The sequence below is a fragment of the Hakea prostrata genome, chromosome 6 (assembly GCF_041222555.1).
Source record: "Hakea prostrata isolate BN-2017 chromosome 6, UWA_Hpros_2, whole genome shotgun sequence".
In the NCBI taxonomy this organism is placed as follows: domain Eukaryota; kingdom Viridiplantae; phylum Streptophyta; class Magnoliopsida; order Proteales; family Proteaceae; genus Hakea; species Hakea prostrata.
The window spans coordinates 10,802,617-10,820,082 of NC_142605.1; the positions used below are offsets into that span (position 1 = coordinate 10,802,617).

Here is a 17,466-nt window from a genome sequence, read left to right on the forward strand (position 1 = left end):
AAATATTCTAACCCTCTGTCAGTCCTTAGCCTTTTAATCTTTCTTCCAAGTTGATTCTATACTTATGCTTTATAAGCCAGAAAGGCATTGCAGGCCTCATTCTTAGATTTCAGTAGATATATTATAGTATATCTAAAACAGTCATCTATAAAGGTGATAACATACCTATTACCACCTCTTGATTCTTGTGATTTGAAGTCACATAAATCACTAAGCCTAGTTCTAGCAAATTCGTTTTCCTATCCACTGACTTATGAGGTTTCTTTTTAAACTTAGCCTCAACACAAATTTGACATTTAGTCAGTGGTGGTTTAACACTATGTATAATTCTCAACTTACATAATTGAGATATATAAGGAGCACTACTATGACCTAGTCTACCATGCCATAAATCAAAAGAATCAAGAACATAAGCAGAATCAGAAGTATTTATTAATTCAGTAATATTCAATGCAAATAGGCCATCATTTAGATAACCTTTTCCAATAAATACATCATCTTTCAAGAGAACTGATTTGTCTCCTTCAAAAGACAATTTGAACCCAGCTTTATTCAAGAGCGGACCAGAGATCAGATTTCGCCTTATATCTAGTACATAGAGGACATTCTCCAACTTCAGAATTTTTCCAGAGGTAAGCTTTAGGGTGATTTGTCCTTTTCCGATTACATTAGCTGGTTGAGAATTTCCCATGAAGATCTTGTTAGCAGCATCAGAGTACTTGGAAAAGAAGCTCCTATCTCCACAAATGTGCCGGGTAGCACCCGTATCTATCACCTAAGATGTTGACTTTTCAACCACAAAAGCCTCTGTTATCATTGCAGTGTAGATCTCAGTGTCAATCAAATTAGCCCTTGCTTTCTTTGATCCTCCTTTCTTTTTTACCCTGCAACCTTTTATGTAATGCTCAGGTTTCCACATTTGAAGCATGCTCTCTTCTTCTTTTTGAAGCTAACATCTTGGTTGGATTTCAGAGACTTATTAGATTTCTTTTTCTGTTCGGTCTCTATCAAGTTGGCATTAGGCTTATTGGAGCTACTAGGTTCGTTCCTAAGTCGGTTCCTCTCTTCTATTTTGATCCGAACCACAACACTGTCAAAAGCCCAGTCCTTCCTCTTTTGTTTCATTAAAACCTTGAAGGCACTCCAAGAGGAAGGAAGCTTGTATATCAAGGCACTGGTCACAAAGGCATCTGGCAGAATGATATTCTCTTTTGCCAGATTCCCCACCAACACTTGATACTTGTCTACTTGGTCGAAGATGCTAATCCCATCGACCATCATAAACTCCAGAAAGTTTTCAACCACAAACCTTAAGTTGTCGACATCCTCAAGAGTATATTTCTTGACTAATGCCTCCCAGATTTCATAAGCAAATTCATAAGAGCTATACACATTGTATAACTTGTTTGACAACGCATTTAGAATGCGATTCTTACATTTGAAATCCCAGGTGAACCATTCGATCGTTTTCTGATCAAATGAAGGATCACTTGACTTATCAGGTTGGGGTTCATTCAGCACAAATGCTATCCCAACTTCCATAAGTGCAAAATACAACATTTGCTTCCAACATTTAAAGTTCTCACCTTTGAACTGTTCGATTTTGTCAAAATCTAACTTTCCGGTTGTTGGTTGCGAAGCTTGCAAAGATGGAAGAGGAGTGCTATTCTTAGTGACTTTCTCATGTGCATTTACGTTTGTAGAGTCCTTCATCTTGGTCTCTTTTCCAACGATTGTGTTGACTACTTCAGTGGTGTTGTCAGTAGCCATAATAGAAAAATAATAAATACCTTAAACTTGTTGAAATCGGTAGAGGAATCTGCACAAACACTTGAACGCTTGTTCTCACAATATTTGTTGAGAGCTAAAACGTATCAAAGGTACTTTCTTTAAGGTTTTTAGACACCCCGATTTGTGCAATACGGGTTCTATAGTGTCTTCACCCCAAGATCAGTCAGCCCAAACCTTTAAGGTCACCCCAGAAAGGTTATTTAATGTGTAATCAGGCTATGTTCACTGCTTAACAGAATAACAACAGAGAGAGAGAGAGAGAGAGAGAGAGAGAGAGAGTCAAATCAGTGTAAAGAATGAACACGAAAATAGGCCCCAAAGGCTTTGGGGGTGAAAGGGTAAGGTCACCTCTCTTTGTGAGGGTACCTCAGCTCAACTCTCTTTAGGAAGGTACCTATCCAGTTAACCTCCATGCAAGAGAGTGTCTCTCTAATGGCATCTCCACATTTTCACCCAACAGTAGGCTTTCCAAAATAGGACCCATGACAAAATGACCTCCCTGCAAGAGAGTGTCTCTCTAATGGCATCTCCGGGGTGAAAGGGTAAGGTCACCTCTCTTTGTGAGGGTACCTCAGCTCAACTCCCTTTAGGAAGGTACCTATCCAGTTAACCTCCCTGCAAGAGAGTGTCTCTCTAATGGCATCTCCACATTTTCACCCAACAGTAGGCTTTCCAAAATAGGACCCATGACAAAATGACCTCCCTGCAAGAGAGTGTCTCTCTAATGGCATCTCCACATTTTCACCCAACAGTAGGTTTTCCAAAATAGGACCCATGACAAAATGGACCTTCCGGATCAAGGCCCAAATCCCAAGTCAATTAATTAATAAATCTATATAATCATGGCAAGGTCACAACAGGATTCAAGCTTGACATAAATTAATATTACATGAACCCTTACTATATATAAACCATATAATCAGATCCTCTCAACTCGATGTGGGACTAAATAAAACCATTGGATAAAAGACACAATTAAAACATATATTTATATAAAATAATATTAAGTTTTAAACATATTTACAACATTCGATTCTTTTATTCATATGCTGTTTTTGATGTAATTTGAGCTTAAGGTGATGCATTGGGCCTTCTAAAAAAATCAGAGAAAATTCAATTCAAATTATTAGCCGATGAAACTTAGGTTCTTGGGGTTGGATCAAGCGAAAACCCTTTCATCACTTCCACTCATATGATAGCTCTCCGAATTGCTTCCCACATACAACCAGAGATTGTGGTCGTGTCACGTGTGTGGTCTTTACCAATTTATCAGCGAAAAAGACTGTATCGTCCTCCAATACAGCTCTTGCTCCGAGCATTACGGCGAGATGCAAAGGAAGAATTATCTTCAGAAGCGTTTCGTGCCAGGATTTGGCAGAAGATCGAATTTTGAAAACTTATGTTATCAAGAGAGGTTGGTGTTGTGGTGAGAAAAGAAGAGGACTTCGGTATGAGAAGATTCAGAACAAAAGGAGTCGCGACGACGATCAAGCAGACAACAAAGAAATCTTGAACATCCATCGAGTACCAAAGGTTGTTCGCTAAAATTGAAGTGGGTTTATGAAATTCCAAACTTATTGAAATTCTAAAATTGGAAAATAAATTTTATACGTGTCTCAACATCAAGTCAAAATAGATTTATAAAGCTTCACATCCATTTAAATTTAATCACAATTCTTAGATATGACTTACAGACAAATTTCAATTATTTGATGTGACGTTGGGACAGATATTATGTATCTTCAGCAAAATGAATAATCCATTTCTGACAAGAAAATGGACTGGATAAATTTTCCACCAACCTCCCAGATAATCAAATGACACTTAAATCACCTTTTACCAATCAAAATTTTTTGGATTATATATTTTTCTAAAATCTAAAATTATCCTATATTAAAAAAATATTTTAGTTTAAATTCCACATTACCTTCCAATAAAATCTCAAAGTATCTTTAAAACATTAAATTACCCTCAATTAATTTGATTCCAAACCTCAAAAATACCCCTATTTCTTTTTATTTAGATACCTTTCCTTGATTAGGAGGGGAAAAAGGACCTAAGAAAGCTTTTTAAATGGTTTTTTTGTAAAAATTACATGAAGAACCCCTGTATTTGAAACCAATTACATCTACTACTTTTGGAAGAAAAAAATCAATTATAGACGTTCCCTACTATTAAGAATTGAAAACAAAAGGACAGCCCCAAACACAAAAGGGCCCCCCCCAAAATTTTTCCCCCCAAAGAGAGGAAAGAGACACACACAACCCATCACCCCCCCCCCCCCTCTTTTTTTTTTTTTTCTCCCCAAAAAAAAAAAAAAAAAAAAACAAGCTTTTTTAATAAAATAAAAAATGTTTTTTTAATAAAAAAAAAATGTTATTTATTTCTCCCAAAAATATCATCCAGAAATTTTTTTTTGGGCAAAAGTAATTCAATCAATTAATTGATGGGGAAAAATTCCTTACCCGAACGCTTTCCTACTTGAAGTATTCACGGGAAGTTTAGATCCACGCTCGCCACCACCAAAGGTTTACCGGCGAGATTCCCAATCACGGAAAGGGAATAATATCCACAACCCAAATGCCGGATTAATGGAATGAAGATCAAATACTAGCAAAGAAGAAAATCTAAGCCGCGATTCTAGAGAGAGGGGAGAGAGATGGAGCCGCCGTCCGAGATTCGCTCGCGAAGAATTACTCGTACTTGCCACAATGCGGTGGTTACTAAAATATATAACCTATTTTGTAACCGCCCTAATAGTGAGTTTCCAATATTGCCCTTGGGCATTTAATTTATTAATCAAATTAATAAATTCCAACAGCTCCCACTTGCACAAGGGCAAGTGTAATCTTCAATGTGTCCGGACACACTTGTATATCCCGATATACACATTCAACTCTCCGCTATGTATCCCGATACATAGACCTCTTGTGTCCGACACACATGCATATCCCGATATACATATATATTGATCTCTTCACTATGTATCCAGAACATAGACCACCCGTGTCCCGACACAATATCCACAAGTCATACCGGCAAAATGGGTTGTGCGACCGGTGATATACCCGCACGCGTGAGCCCCAAACAGAAACCTTCCGAGGCCGAATGGCACATCACCATAGAAACAAATCAAATAATCATTAGTATAACACGGTGTCCTAGGTTTATTCAAACTCACCGGACTAAAGGTATCTCGATCCCTCCGAGAGATCACCTTCTTGTCCTTAAATGTTCACTACCGTAACACATACAGGGCGCAAGAAACACTTTTAGGGTGCAGTTGAATCAAACCTTTCCTTTCGCCGACCATCACTACACTTAGGATTGACTCCTTTCCCGGTAGTGCCCCTTTAGGTCGAATCTATCATGACCATAGGTAACACCCCAAAGAGCCACATCAACCCTTCGTTTCATGATGTCGCGAAAGTCACTAAGAACACTAATGGACCATAAGGTCCAGGACTCACACAATGAGAGGAGCAGGGATCCATCCTCTCATTTCCAATGATCGCTAAGCACACATAGTATGATATATGTGCTATGGTGGAGCATTCTATATACAATAGAACGATGTCCATCTCAACACCATACAGGTCTTAGTCCAGCGCAACCCCTTGCGCCTAACCCGAGTTACTTTATTGTCGCCACCCTAGCGCCACATAAAGTACTCGCACTGCTCATATAGGCAACATGAATAGTGGGAACATTCATGTCGATTCTCTTCACAATAGAGAAACTCATCTTGATTCCAAATCAAGGCGACATCATGATTATGAATTGACCTACACAAAGTCATTCACAACCGCCTCATCTCTGCCGCCTCCAAGGCGCCAGAGGCGAATGCTCGTGTGAGTGAGCCATTCTCTTGCCTATTGACATATGTTGTTTTATGCTAGAAGAAACACAATCACACGAAAGTGAATAATAAAAATGCTGGAATGAACTCATATTATTCATTAATAAGAAAGTCTCAGACAAAATAAGTCACAATCTACGCAAGCCCAAGGATTTTACATGAGAAATAAAAACATCCTTGGCTATAGGTTTGGTAAGAGGGTCAGCTACCATCAAACTAGTAGATATGTGCTTAAGTACAACTTTCTTTCTTGATGTAATGTCTCTAACAAAGTGATATCTCAATTGTATATGTTTGGTCTTCCCATGATACTTGGGGTCCTTGACATAGCTAAGAGCGCCGACTATCACAGAGACAAGGGCAGCCTCTTTGGATGTCATCACAATCCCAGATGTCGAAGGAATCTCCTTAACCAAACAGCCTCTTGAACCGCAGCTGAGCATGCCACATACTCGCTTCCATGGTCGAGAGGGATATACAAGCCTCGCTCTTGCTACACCACGAAATGGCCCCGCCATTCAGCAAGAAAGCATATCCGGAGGTTGATTTGCGCTCATCGATGTCTCCAGCCCAGTCGGCATCACTATAGCCAACTAACCGCAAATCCGATCCTTGGTAACACAACATGTAGTTACTCGTTCCTCCGAGATATCTCAATATCCTCTTGACGCTTTCCAGTGCTCTATGCCCGGGTTTGATTGGTATCGACTAACCAAACCCACCGCATAACAAATATCCGGCCTAGTACACATCATAGCGACATAAGGCTACCCACCGCACCGGAATATGGAACTCTTTCCATCTTGGTTTTCTCCTCTGGAGTCTTAGGACCCATATCAAGGCTCAAATGCAAACCCTTCTCCACCGGAGTATCAATTGGTTTGCGAGGAGCATTTGGTATCTCGTCAAGACATTGTCAATATAGGTCTCTTGAGATAAACCCAGTAATCTCTTTTGCCTATTTCTGACAATCTTGACACCAAGCACATAGCTTGCTTCACCCATGTCCTTCATATCAAATACGGAGGACAACCATTTCTGAATGGTTTCCAATAGCTCCTTGCTATTGCTAGCCATAAGTATGTCATCTACGACGGTGTCGAATGACATAATTATTATCGGATCTCTTGGTGTAAACACGGTGGTCTTCCTCAAGCATGGAAAAACCATTTTCCATCATAGCTTGGTGGAAGCGCACATTCCACTGCCTAGATGCTTGCTTTAAGCCATATATGGACTTCTTAAGCTTGCACACTTTGCGCTCAAGTCCATGTGCTTCAATGCCTTGAGGTTGATCCATATAGATCTCTTCCTCAAGTTCTCCATTGAGAAAAGCAGTTTTACATCCATCCGATAAAGCTCCAAGTCCAACCGAGCAACAATGGCTAGTATGAGGTGAATTGAGGCAAACCTAACCACAGGGGAAAAAGTTTCCTCATAATCAACGCCCTCTCGTTGGGTGTAGCCCTTAGCCACTAAACGAGCCTTGAATCTCTCAATAGATCCATCCGCCTTTCTTTTGATCTTGAGAACCCACTTGTTCCCAATCGCCTTTCGGCTCGGCGGCAAGTCAACCAAGTCCCAGACATGATTAACTTTCATCGACTCCAACTCTTCCTTTATTGCTTTTAACCATTCCTTTGAGCTTGACCCCGCAAGAGCTTCCGCACGCTCTTTGGTTCATGCTCATCGACTGAAATCATCTCACAGCCAATCTCTTCAGGAGTTACCATGTAGGCTTCATCCTCTATGTCGAAACGTCGACGAGGAACTAGCCCGCGCCTACTACGGCGCAAGTGCATGTCGATTGCTCACCGTCTAAGGTAGCTATCACATCTGCACTCCCACTCCCACTAGGATCTTCTCGGATGAACCCGGGTTCATTATCCAGAATCGAATCCCTGGAGTGACAAGACCACTATCTTGTATCTCAAAGAATTCCGATGATTCTTTGTTAACTCCTGAAAGAGATGGAAAATCATTCTCCAAGAATGTTGCATCCCTAGACTCAAGTTCCGTTTCCTCTCATTCTCATCTAGTCCAATGAAGACATGGCCCTTTGAGGGTTCGGAATATCTCACAAAGATACACTTTCTTCCTCCGGGTCCAAGCTTTCCATATTGGTGAGAAGTAGAGTGAACATATGCTGCACATCCCCATGCGCGCAAGTAACTCAAATCGGCTTCCTTCCGGTCCACAACTCATATGGTGTGGAAGGAACCGATTTGGTTGGAACTCGTTGAGGATATAGGCCGCAGTCAAGCAAAGCATCTCCCCAATAAGAGATGGGTAGATTTGCTCGCGCCATCATGGATCTCACCATGTCTAGCAAGGTTCTATTCCTCCTCTCAGCAACCCCATTTTGCTGTGGAGTCCCCGGAATAGTAAGTTGTCTAGATATCCCCTTTTCATCACATAACCCTTTGAACATATCGGAGAGATACTCTCTACCTCTATCCGTTCTAAGAGTTTTAATCCTTTTATCTAACCGATTCTCAACCAAGCTCATGAATTTCTTAAAACATTCCAGAGCTTCGACTTATGAGAAATTAGATAAACGTGACCATACCTTGTATAGTCATCTATGAATGTGATGAAATATGACGTCCTTTTCTAGTATGCACATTCATGGGTCCACACACATCCGAATGGATAAGTTCTAAAGGAAGAGAGGCTCTCAAAGCCTTTTAAATGGTTTTCTAGTTGCTTTCCCGCTAGACATGACTCACAGGTTGGCAAATCAGATAGTGAACCTTGGCCTAAGAGACCTTCTCTTGCCAACCTGTTCATCCTATCTAAGCCAATATGTCCTAGTCTAGCATGCCACAAATTAGAATCAATACACAAAGATTTTGGCAAACAAAAGCATTACTAGAATTAAATGAATAATCAATTGTATCCAATACAATGAAACCATTATCAAGAAAACCATAACCATAAACCGTATCACCAGATACAAAACCAAAGAATTGTTTTCAAATACAATTCTAAAACCATGTCTTAAAAGATAAATAACCGAAACAAGATTTCGCCGAATGTCTGGAGCATACAAGACATCATGGAGTAACAGACATCCGGCCACCTCGCAAAACTAATTTGCATGTGCCTATGCCATGAACCTCCACGCTTGAGCTGTTCCCCATCGTTATCCTTTGCTTCCTCTTGAATACGACGGTATTCCACGAAGCTCGAGCGTTCCCTTGTTATGTGTTGCCGCACTCGAATCAACAATCCACAAAGGATTTAGTTCAGCAAGCATAGTAGAACTTGTTACATAACAAGATGAGGTATAACACACGACATACCTCTTGCTCAGTGCAATCACGAGCAAAATGACCAGGCCGGCACTTGAAGCAAATCAAAGCCGATTTCTTCTGCCGCACTAGTCCCCCTTGAACGCTGGCCCACTCTTGTTTTGTTCCCACCCGGTTACTTTGCTTGGACCGCCGAGGTTGAGCTTCTCTCTCTTGCGCTTGAAGCCCGCACTCTTACTAGTGCTAGCTCAGCAGAAAACACATCGTTGAGGGGTATCGGCCAACATCCGATCCTCATCAAGCTCAAGGTGCTGGCAGCTTGATCGAAAGTCTTGACCTCATCAGCATGAGTCAAGAAGATCTTCATATGCTCCCAAGTCTTTGGCAATGACTTGATGATCGGAGACTTGCTCCTCATCGCTCTTCGGCGCCCACATGCGCTCAACTCACTAATCATGTTTGACATGATGGTTATATGCGCCTCATGGTGTGACCGGCGCATCTTATAACCGTCAAAAGTGAGTCCGAGCTGGCGGCCTCTTGTGGTGGAAGTCCCTCCATACGGAACTTCACAGCCTCCCACAAAGACTTTGCAGTCCTATGCTCTCATAACGAAGCATCGGGTCATCCCTCATGGAGCTCGGGATTGTAATCCCGGCTACCCGGTCTTTTCTCTTCCAAGCATTGTATATATCAAGGTCCCTCGCGATGTGCAGTGGTACCTTCCTCGGTGGGTTCATGGTCCGGTTTATGGTCTCTAGCATATCCCGCTCTTCCAAGAGATATTGCACCTTTCGGTGCCAAAGGTCATAATTCCTCTCATTCAGCTTATCTCCTTTAGTGAGGTCAAGCAACAATGCTCTTGGTAGCAGCCATTTTTCTAGAGATATTACATACAAGAATGAGTTCAATAAATCTAGCATAAAATACAACTCATGCAACAAAAATCACACTAGCATAGTCAACCTATGGGATAAGCACTTAAACCAAAAGAGATGCTAAAAAAACATTCAATCAAATTCTCATGCAAACCCACATAGACTTATACACTAACTTCATTCGTGCAAGAAACATGATTGATAGACCCATAAATAAAAAAATAGTTTTATCAAAATAAAACATGCAATCATGTTAAAGCTATGAGGTGGTTCACACCCAGGCCCCATTAGGCCCTTAATGCTCAAACATCACATAGATTGTGAGCCATAGATTAGCTCCCACTAGGCCCCATTAGGCCCTTAATGCTCAAACATCACATAGATTGTGAGCCATAGATGTCCAATAAATAGAAACACATTCAAAATTGGACAAAAAATTCAGACGGATCCGAGACGGATCACCGTCCGACAATCCGCGAACACAAGCCCACACTAGACGCCTCCATCCGGATCCATCAGCCCGACGGACGCCCTCACCGACCCGATGGACCGACGGATCCGAGACGGCGCACCGCGAAGTCCGTCGCCGTGACCAAACGGATTCCGAGATGGCGCACCACCGAGAGTCCGTCGCCGTGACCAAACGGATTCCGAGATGGCTCACCCTCGCATCCGTCCGACAGACGTCAATTCCCCATTTAACGATTTTTTTCTTCTTTGAACGAATTTTTCAAAAAAAGCGGAAAATCACGTTTTTTTTCTTTACAAAAATTCATCCAAAAACACATGAAAAAAAATCCAACAATAATTATTAACAAAAATTATCATCATGGATTATCAATTCATGCAAATCTTCATTAGGAAAATTCACAGGATCCTCCCACTGGATCCGAATCAAAAATAAAGGTTTCCAAAAACCCTATCAATTCTCCCATGGGTTTCGATTAAACCCTTGATCCTCCCATTGGATCCATACAATAAAATTAAACAATGGGGAGGAACAAAGAACGTGGGAACCAATGGCTCGATGCCAATGTAGGTAATACGTCAAAAGTAATTCAATTCAATTAATTGATGGGGAAAAATTCCTACCGACGCCCCTTACTTGAAGTATTCACGCGGAAGTTTAGATCCACGTCTCGTCCACCACCAAAGGTTTACCGGCGAGATTCCTCAATCACGGGAAAGGGAATAATATCCACAACCCAAATGCCGTGGATTAATGGAATGAAGATCAAATACTAGCAAAGAAGAAAATCTAACCTCATTCTAAGAGAGGGGGAGAGAGATGGAGCTTCTCGAGATTCGCTTGTCGAATGAATTACTCTACTTGCTCACTAATGCGGTGGTTACTAAAATATATAACCTATTTTGTAACCGCCCTAATAGTGAGTTTCCAATATTGCCCTTGGGCATTTAATTTATTAATCAAATTAATAAATTCCAACATTATTATTTTAACTATTATATTAATTAAGGGTAATTTAGGATTTAGATTCAAGCATATTTTAATCAAGGGTAATTTGAAGTTTAAAAAAATATCTAATGGGAAAAATCAATAGAATTGAGATGTTTGATAACTTTGTCAGCCGAGAGGGAAGGGAAATGATATTATCCAACTAAGAGGGGTCCAAGTATCATTTGGATAACTAAGAGGGGAGGTAAGTGATATTTATCATAAATTTTTCTATAAAATCTCAAAATTTGAAAAAATAAATTTTTGTACTACCCCACCTTTACATACAAGTGACGAGAGAAGACTTACATAGCAAAGACCTTGAATTTAATATGACCCCAAATATAATTGATTAAAAGACTAAAATCCATGTAACCGACATGGAACGGTGTTTCGATGGTTTCATTTGGTTCGCCGCCTGGCGAATCAAGTGAAATGGCGAATAATCGCCGAGATCTCGGCAAGATCTCGGTGGCGAGAAGTTGTTCAATTCATTTGGTATTAGCCTCTACTCGATTACTCGATTGGTCTCTTTCCCTTTCTCTCTTTCTTCTTCTTCTTCTCCGGCAGAAATAGCAGATCGGTCTCTTTCTTTCGAAAAAGAGCTTCAAAGAGCAGATCGGTCTCTTTCTCTCTCTCTTTCTTCTTCTTCTTCTTTGGCATAAATAGCAGTGGCTGTTAGCCTGCTACCCACGACTCAAAGAGCAGTAGAAAAAAAAAAAAAAGTTCTGAAGTTTGGCTGGAAAATCGACCATTTTCCGGCGAAATTTGGAAGTTTCGCCAGAAAATAATGGTTTTTCCGGAAAATCGTCGATTTTCCGGCGAAATTTTGTAATATCGGTTTCTGACGGCATTCTTATTTCGCCCTCTGGCGAATTTCAGCGATATTTCGCCGAAATTCGCCGAAAAAAAGTTCCATGGTAACCGACTCCATTTAATTAAGACAAAACTTAATGCGACAATAAAAATATTATTGGAGAATTATTTTTTTGTGTTGGTTCAAGGTCTTCCAAAAGAGAATATTGAATTACATACACTAATCTTTTTCGTTTTTCTTTTTTTTTTTTGTTTTGTTATGTTAGAGCTTTACATTAATCCTTGACTTTTGCAATAATGTCTGGCATATGTTAAATTGTTAATGCTTGTAAGTAGGGGTGTAAACGAATTGGAGAATGGATTCAGATAATATCCTATCAGTTATTAGACGGATTCTGTCGGATTCGGATGCTAATCGGATAATTATTTTCTTAAGTAGATTCTTCTAAATTGGCACGAATACAGATTGAATACAAGTTTTCGACTACCTGATTACATCATTACCTTTTTATTTGTGAAGGCTAAGTTTGAAATTTAAGAATTTAGCAACTTTGATAACTATTTTAGTAGAAAATCTAGAAAAATAATCACATATCATAGGTAAAATTTATAAAAATAAGAATAATAAATTTAAATAAGTAACTTTATCGGATAATTTTATCGGACGGATAATAATCGGTAAGAAAGGGATGTACCATATCCGCATCCTATTAATAATCAAACGGATTCGAATACCCATAAACGGATGCGGATGTGAATTCGGAAGCGAATGTGAATTCGGAAGCGAATTTCGGTTATCCATTTACGCCCCTACTTGTAAGAAGGCCAATGTGATGTTTTACTGTCTGTCACTTTTTAGCATTTCACCATTGTGTTGCATAATAATAAGTATTAATTAAGTGTATATATATTTTTTGATCAAAGGAAGGAATTATTGTATTAAGAGAAGAAGCAGTTGAAGGGTGGAAATTTTCACCCCGATTGCAGCAAAGTTAACAAGGGAAGCAAAGGTGAAGACCACCACATTTAGTGTGTCGTATCACTAAATATCAACCAAGTAGCAATGCCGTTCCCAAATGTCTTTAATAACCAAAAATCAATCAAGGTGAGAAATTCCAATACTAAATATTATATATGCATACCAGCATCCTCCACACACAAAAAAATCGCCACAAAAAGGAGTGATTTTATAAATGTAATGTCAGTTTTACAACACACTAACACCACCACACCCCCCCCCCCCCCCCAAAAAAAAAAGAGCAGTTTGCTGTATGTTTTTTTGGGTCAAGAAATAAAAAGCATATTAGTATGCTGTATTTCACTAATAAAGTAATACACCTTCAAAATGACAACGCAAAGTACAAACACCACCATCATGTCAAAAATAAAAACACAACGACGTAACAGAAGTTTTATTGGAGGAGAGGCATAAGTAATGACCCACCTCTCATTGGTAAGTATAATTACAGTTCCTTCAGCAAACTATGTATGAAGCACACAAATGGCTGACAAATACATGGAGAGTGGAAAAAATCACAACATGCAGGACAGAAATACGTTTCAACAGTACCCTTCACACTCACTTCAGAGAATTATGATAGAATGCTTATGACTCCTAATAAAAAAGGGTGAGCCTAATGCCAAAGACCCCAGTACAAGCAAAGCCTGGAGGGATGATCTTCGTATGGAGACTTGCCTCAGCAATTTATATATACTATATATAAAAGAATATGATGCAAAATCAGGCACTCCGGCTCCAGGGTGAAATTTTCAGAGCTACTATACAAAGATCTCACCATATGGCAGTGTCAACAAGTTTCTGAATTGCCAAGGGGCTTGTTATTTGGTACAGCTGTATATGAAGTTTGGCCGATTTCCTTGCGCGATGCGTCCCACAGTTGAGACTCTATCCCCAGCTTCCTCAGCTCCAACAGGCCTTTCTCAACTGAACACAAACACCAGTAACTGTTTCATAAAGTTTTTTAAAACAAAATAAAGGTCCAACAGACCACTCAGAATATGCTACAAAAAAAGATAAAGAGAAATGCAAGGATGCTGCCACAATGTTCACATCTTCCACAGGTCTAGCAATACCTTTTCTTTTTTCCTTTTGACTAAGTTGTCTTGCAAAACTTTAATCAAAATGTTGAGTTCCTCAAAACTTGATTCAAGGTTGTTGAGTGGAGAAACATGTAGTTTCAATATGACAACAGAAACTGGCCTTTTAGATGTAATTTGACCATAAAGAAATCAACAATTCTGAAGATTTCATCGCACAGGAATTTAAGTTCACCCATACACTGGACTATCAAAGCCGCCATGACTAAGCCAAATCTGGTAACCGACTGCTCTCTGTACCCCTCGCCAACCACCCCACCCCACAAAATGGGGGAGGGAGAAAAGAAGGAGCCAGAGCTGTGAGGCTTCATTGTGATAACATTTTGACAAACTGATGAAAGGTGTAGCCACATTCACATCGAATCTCACAAAACTAAGTTAATAGCATATTGTTAGGATGATACAAAATAAATCCCAGAATAAAACATTTAATAGTTGACGCAAGAGCAGTTCTTTGGGCCTGACTAACATGTTTGAGAATAGACAAACTAGATTTTTAGTAAACAAAATATTTAAATGTAATCATATATTGAATGAGGCTCTTTTTGGTATCAATTCTCATTCTCTATTATGGCTATTTAAAAATAAATAAGTACAAGAATTCATTATTGGTCAAGAATGAAAAATGGTTTGGTGAATTTTATCAAAAATAAATTATGGAGTTAAAAATAAGTTTGGTATGTCAAAATAAAAAATTGTTAGAAAATGATAGTGAGCAAGTGAAAAAAGAGAAAAGAGAAGAAGAAAAAAATATGGTTTTTTATAAAAGAATGTGTATTGACTATTTTTCCCTCATCTTAACTATAAAATTTTAAATAAACCTTTGCATAAATGAAGAGGATGAAATTCTCACCATAATCCATAATAGACAAAAAGTCTATTATGGATTTTGGAGGCTTTTCTATTATTTTAAATAAAAACAAAACTGATAATAGATGCCAAACAATTTAAAATAATGAAAAATTCTCATAATTGAGAATGATAATTGATACCAAAAAGAGCCTGAGATAATGAAATCTTCTTCCCTATCCTCCTGGAATGATTACCCTTCATCCTTTGTTCTTTTTCTTCCTTGCCTGCTCTCTTTACGGTTATCCTTTTCTACCATGTACCCATGGTTTCTCTGATCTAAAATGAAGTCGCAGGAATGCTAGTTCTAGAACCTGAGATGATGTTCTAGGAATTAGATTGGCTTTCTAGTACAACTCAAACACTAGCTTCCTATCCCATACCAGTTACCCAAGAGCTACAAATCTGGAAGAAAAGGTTAAAAGAGTACCTCCACCTGGGTCGATTTCCAGAAACTCAGCTTTGTGGGGTGTTGTTTCGATAAACGTAGCTTGGAATCAGTAGGGTTCCGGATTTGAAAACTTGCCCCAAAATGGCAAAGTTGTCAGTTTCCAGATCAAGGAATTCTCCCTAGTCAAGATTCCCTCTCTGCTAGATGCACGTCACCACCAGGTTGAAGACAACCTGTCTTCTTCCCCAGTCTCCAACAATATGCTTGCTCTTTGGAGCTAATTTACCTTAATATCCCTCCTCCATTTCATTCTAGAATTGCCCTCATTTTGATTTTATTCCAACAGTACCCTTGCCTACTGAATCATCTATCAGAAACCTTTATAAGAAAACCCTTTTGCCACAGGTTCTTAAAATTTGGTTGTTTGTTAATTGGGTGGGTTCATAGTAAACCCATGTGAGGTTTGGGTCCCACTTTCCACACCAATAGTTGTAAAGCAGAAATTTACCAACAACAGCATCATGTGAAGTAGGTGATTGGCCACTGCGGCTGATCCAGAACCTAAGTCTTTCATCAGCAATATCTTCCTCAACTCCATGGGCTTTGGCTCTCCTCCAGAAATATAAAAGCCATGCCTGGCCAAGTTTACTGTGAGTTAAAAAGAATATACAAAAGCTGAAAAACTGATATCATCTTTTACAGTCTACACCGCATGTAAAAGCCAATCACCAATCAAATATAAGCTCAATGTAGAAAGATATTTCTCATGGAAAGCTGGTGGCAGAAAGATAAATGTTCATGATGTCTAAATTATCATTAAACGGGTAATTTGGGTTGTATTGGTTTAATCTATTAATAAATGACAAACACAATGCCAACATGCCTTAGTCAAGCTAGCATAAATATCATCCACTAACCACAAATTTTGTCAACAACAAACTAGAGACAAGAAATAAACCAAACCTCCTTGAAAAGAACATCCTCAGACTCCTCTTGGCTTAACTCTGCAAAAAAACGGAACGACAGGTGTCAGTACCATGCCTTCTGCATGCAAAACAAAGAAATACAGTTCTGTTTCCCAAAAAAAATGTCACACCCAAATCATATTACCAGTACCATCAACCATGGGAACCAGGGCCTGTATTCAACATTCAAAAAGAAAGAATTACACTGATTTAGCCTTTTCTGAACATCTATGATGCTGCTTACGGGTACAGGTATAACTTACAAGAAGCATAGATGTGAAAACAACAAAAACTTAGGCTTAACAAACTGCAATATCATAATTATCCAATTACCCAAAAACATTATCATAGTTATCCCACCTAGAAGATCAACCCAATCAAGAGAACTGGTTACCGATATAAAATTTCCTCCTCTACAATCTCTCAGGTTGCTTGTTATCATCCATGGAACGTAAAAGAATAGATGATGGTAAATAATATGATATGGTCATTCTAACATAGGGTGACTCCTCAGTAGGTCGACAATGGCACCTCTTCCCTAAGCAAACTCGCTTACCACTCCCATTCATAAAAGATGCATCCTAGAAAATGATCATTGAATAGAATTATTACCAAATGCCTCCAGAAACTTTGGATTGCCAGGTGATTTGGGATCTGAAACAAGTGAGAGAGAGTATTTAGTGCACAAAAATTTAACAAATCTCTGCAGATTAGGGAGAAAATTAACAAGTATAATGTCGTAAACCAACAAATAAGATAGATAACGTTTTAGAATTAAATATACATGTATGAGTTTGATGCTTGGAATCAGGACTCCCACTTGGTCTTTACAGTTGTAGTCGCAGTGAGATATTAGGAGATTTAAAAAGGATAATAAATTAAGGATTATGAAGACCTCCAAAGAGCTTTGAAGTAGAGTAGACGAAAAGAATCCAGTTTGGGGAAGACTGAACAAACAAGAAAACAGTAAAGAAAAGCTCATGATTGTGTTGAACTCACCCCCCCCCCCCCCCCCCCACAAACCCCTATCATCAAAACAGGGGAGGAAAAGAAAAAAGAGGGGGGGGGGGGGGGATGAGACTCAGCAAG

General features: G+C 39.3%; 1 protein-coding gene across 1 annotated transcript; it reads right to left on the reverse strand.

Annotated features, from left to right (window-relative positions):
* Positions 1-13,395: 13,395 nt before the first annotated feature.
* LOC149012231 (uncharacterized) lies at positions 13,396-17,366 on the reverse strand. The gene is made up of 4 exons (XM_089158539.1): positions 16,990-17,366; positions 16,376-16,416; positions 15,921-16,047; positions 13,396-13,999 (listed from the first exon to the last, which is right to left on the reverse strand). The coding sequence occupies exons 1-4, from the start codon at positions 17,357-17,359 to the stop codon at positions 13,863-13,865; spliced, it is 675 nt and encodes a 224-aa protein (XP_089014665.1). The 5' UTR covers positions 17,360-17,366; the 3' UTR covers positions 13,396-13,862.
* Positions 17,367-17,466: the final 100 nt, after the last annotated feature.

Bases quoted from the DNA above. Each gene is read 5' to 3' on its own strand.
- LOC149012231 (XM_089158539.1), bottom strand. From the start codon at position 17,359: ATGAGCTTTTCTTTACTGTTTTCTTGTTTGTTCAGTCTTCCCCAAACT. The intron at 16,048-16,375 runs GTTTGGTTTATT...AAACTTGGCCAG, and splicing joins AGGATGTTCTTTTCAAGGAG to GCATGGCTTTTATATTTCTG. The intron at 14,000-15,920 runs GTAAATTTCTGC...GTTTGTGTTCAG, and splicing joins TTCACATGATGCTGTTGTTG to TTGAGAAAGGCCTGTTGGAG.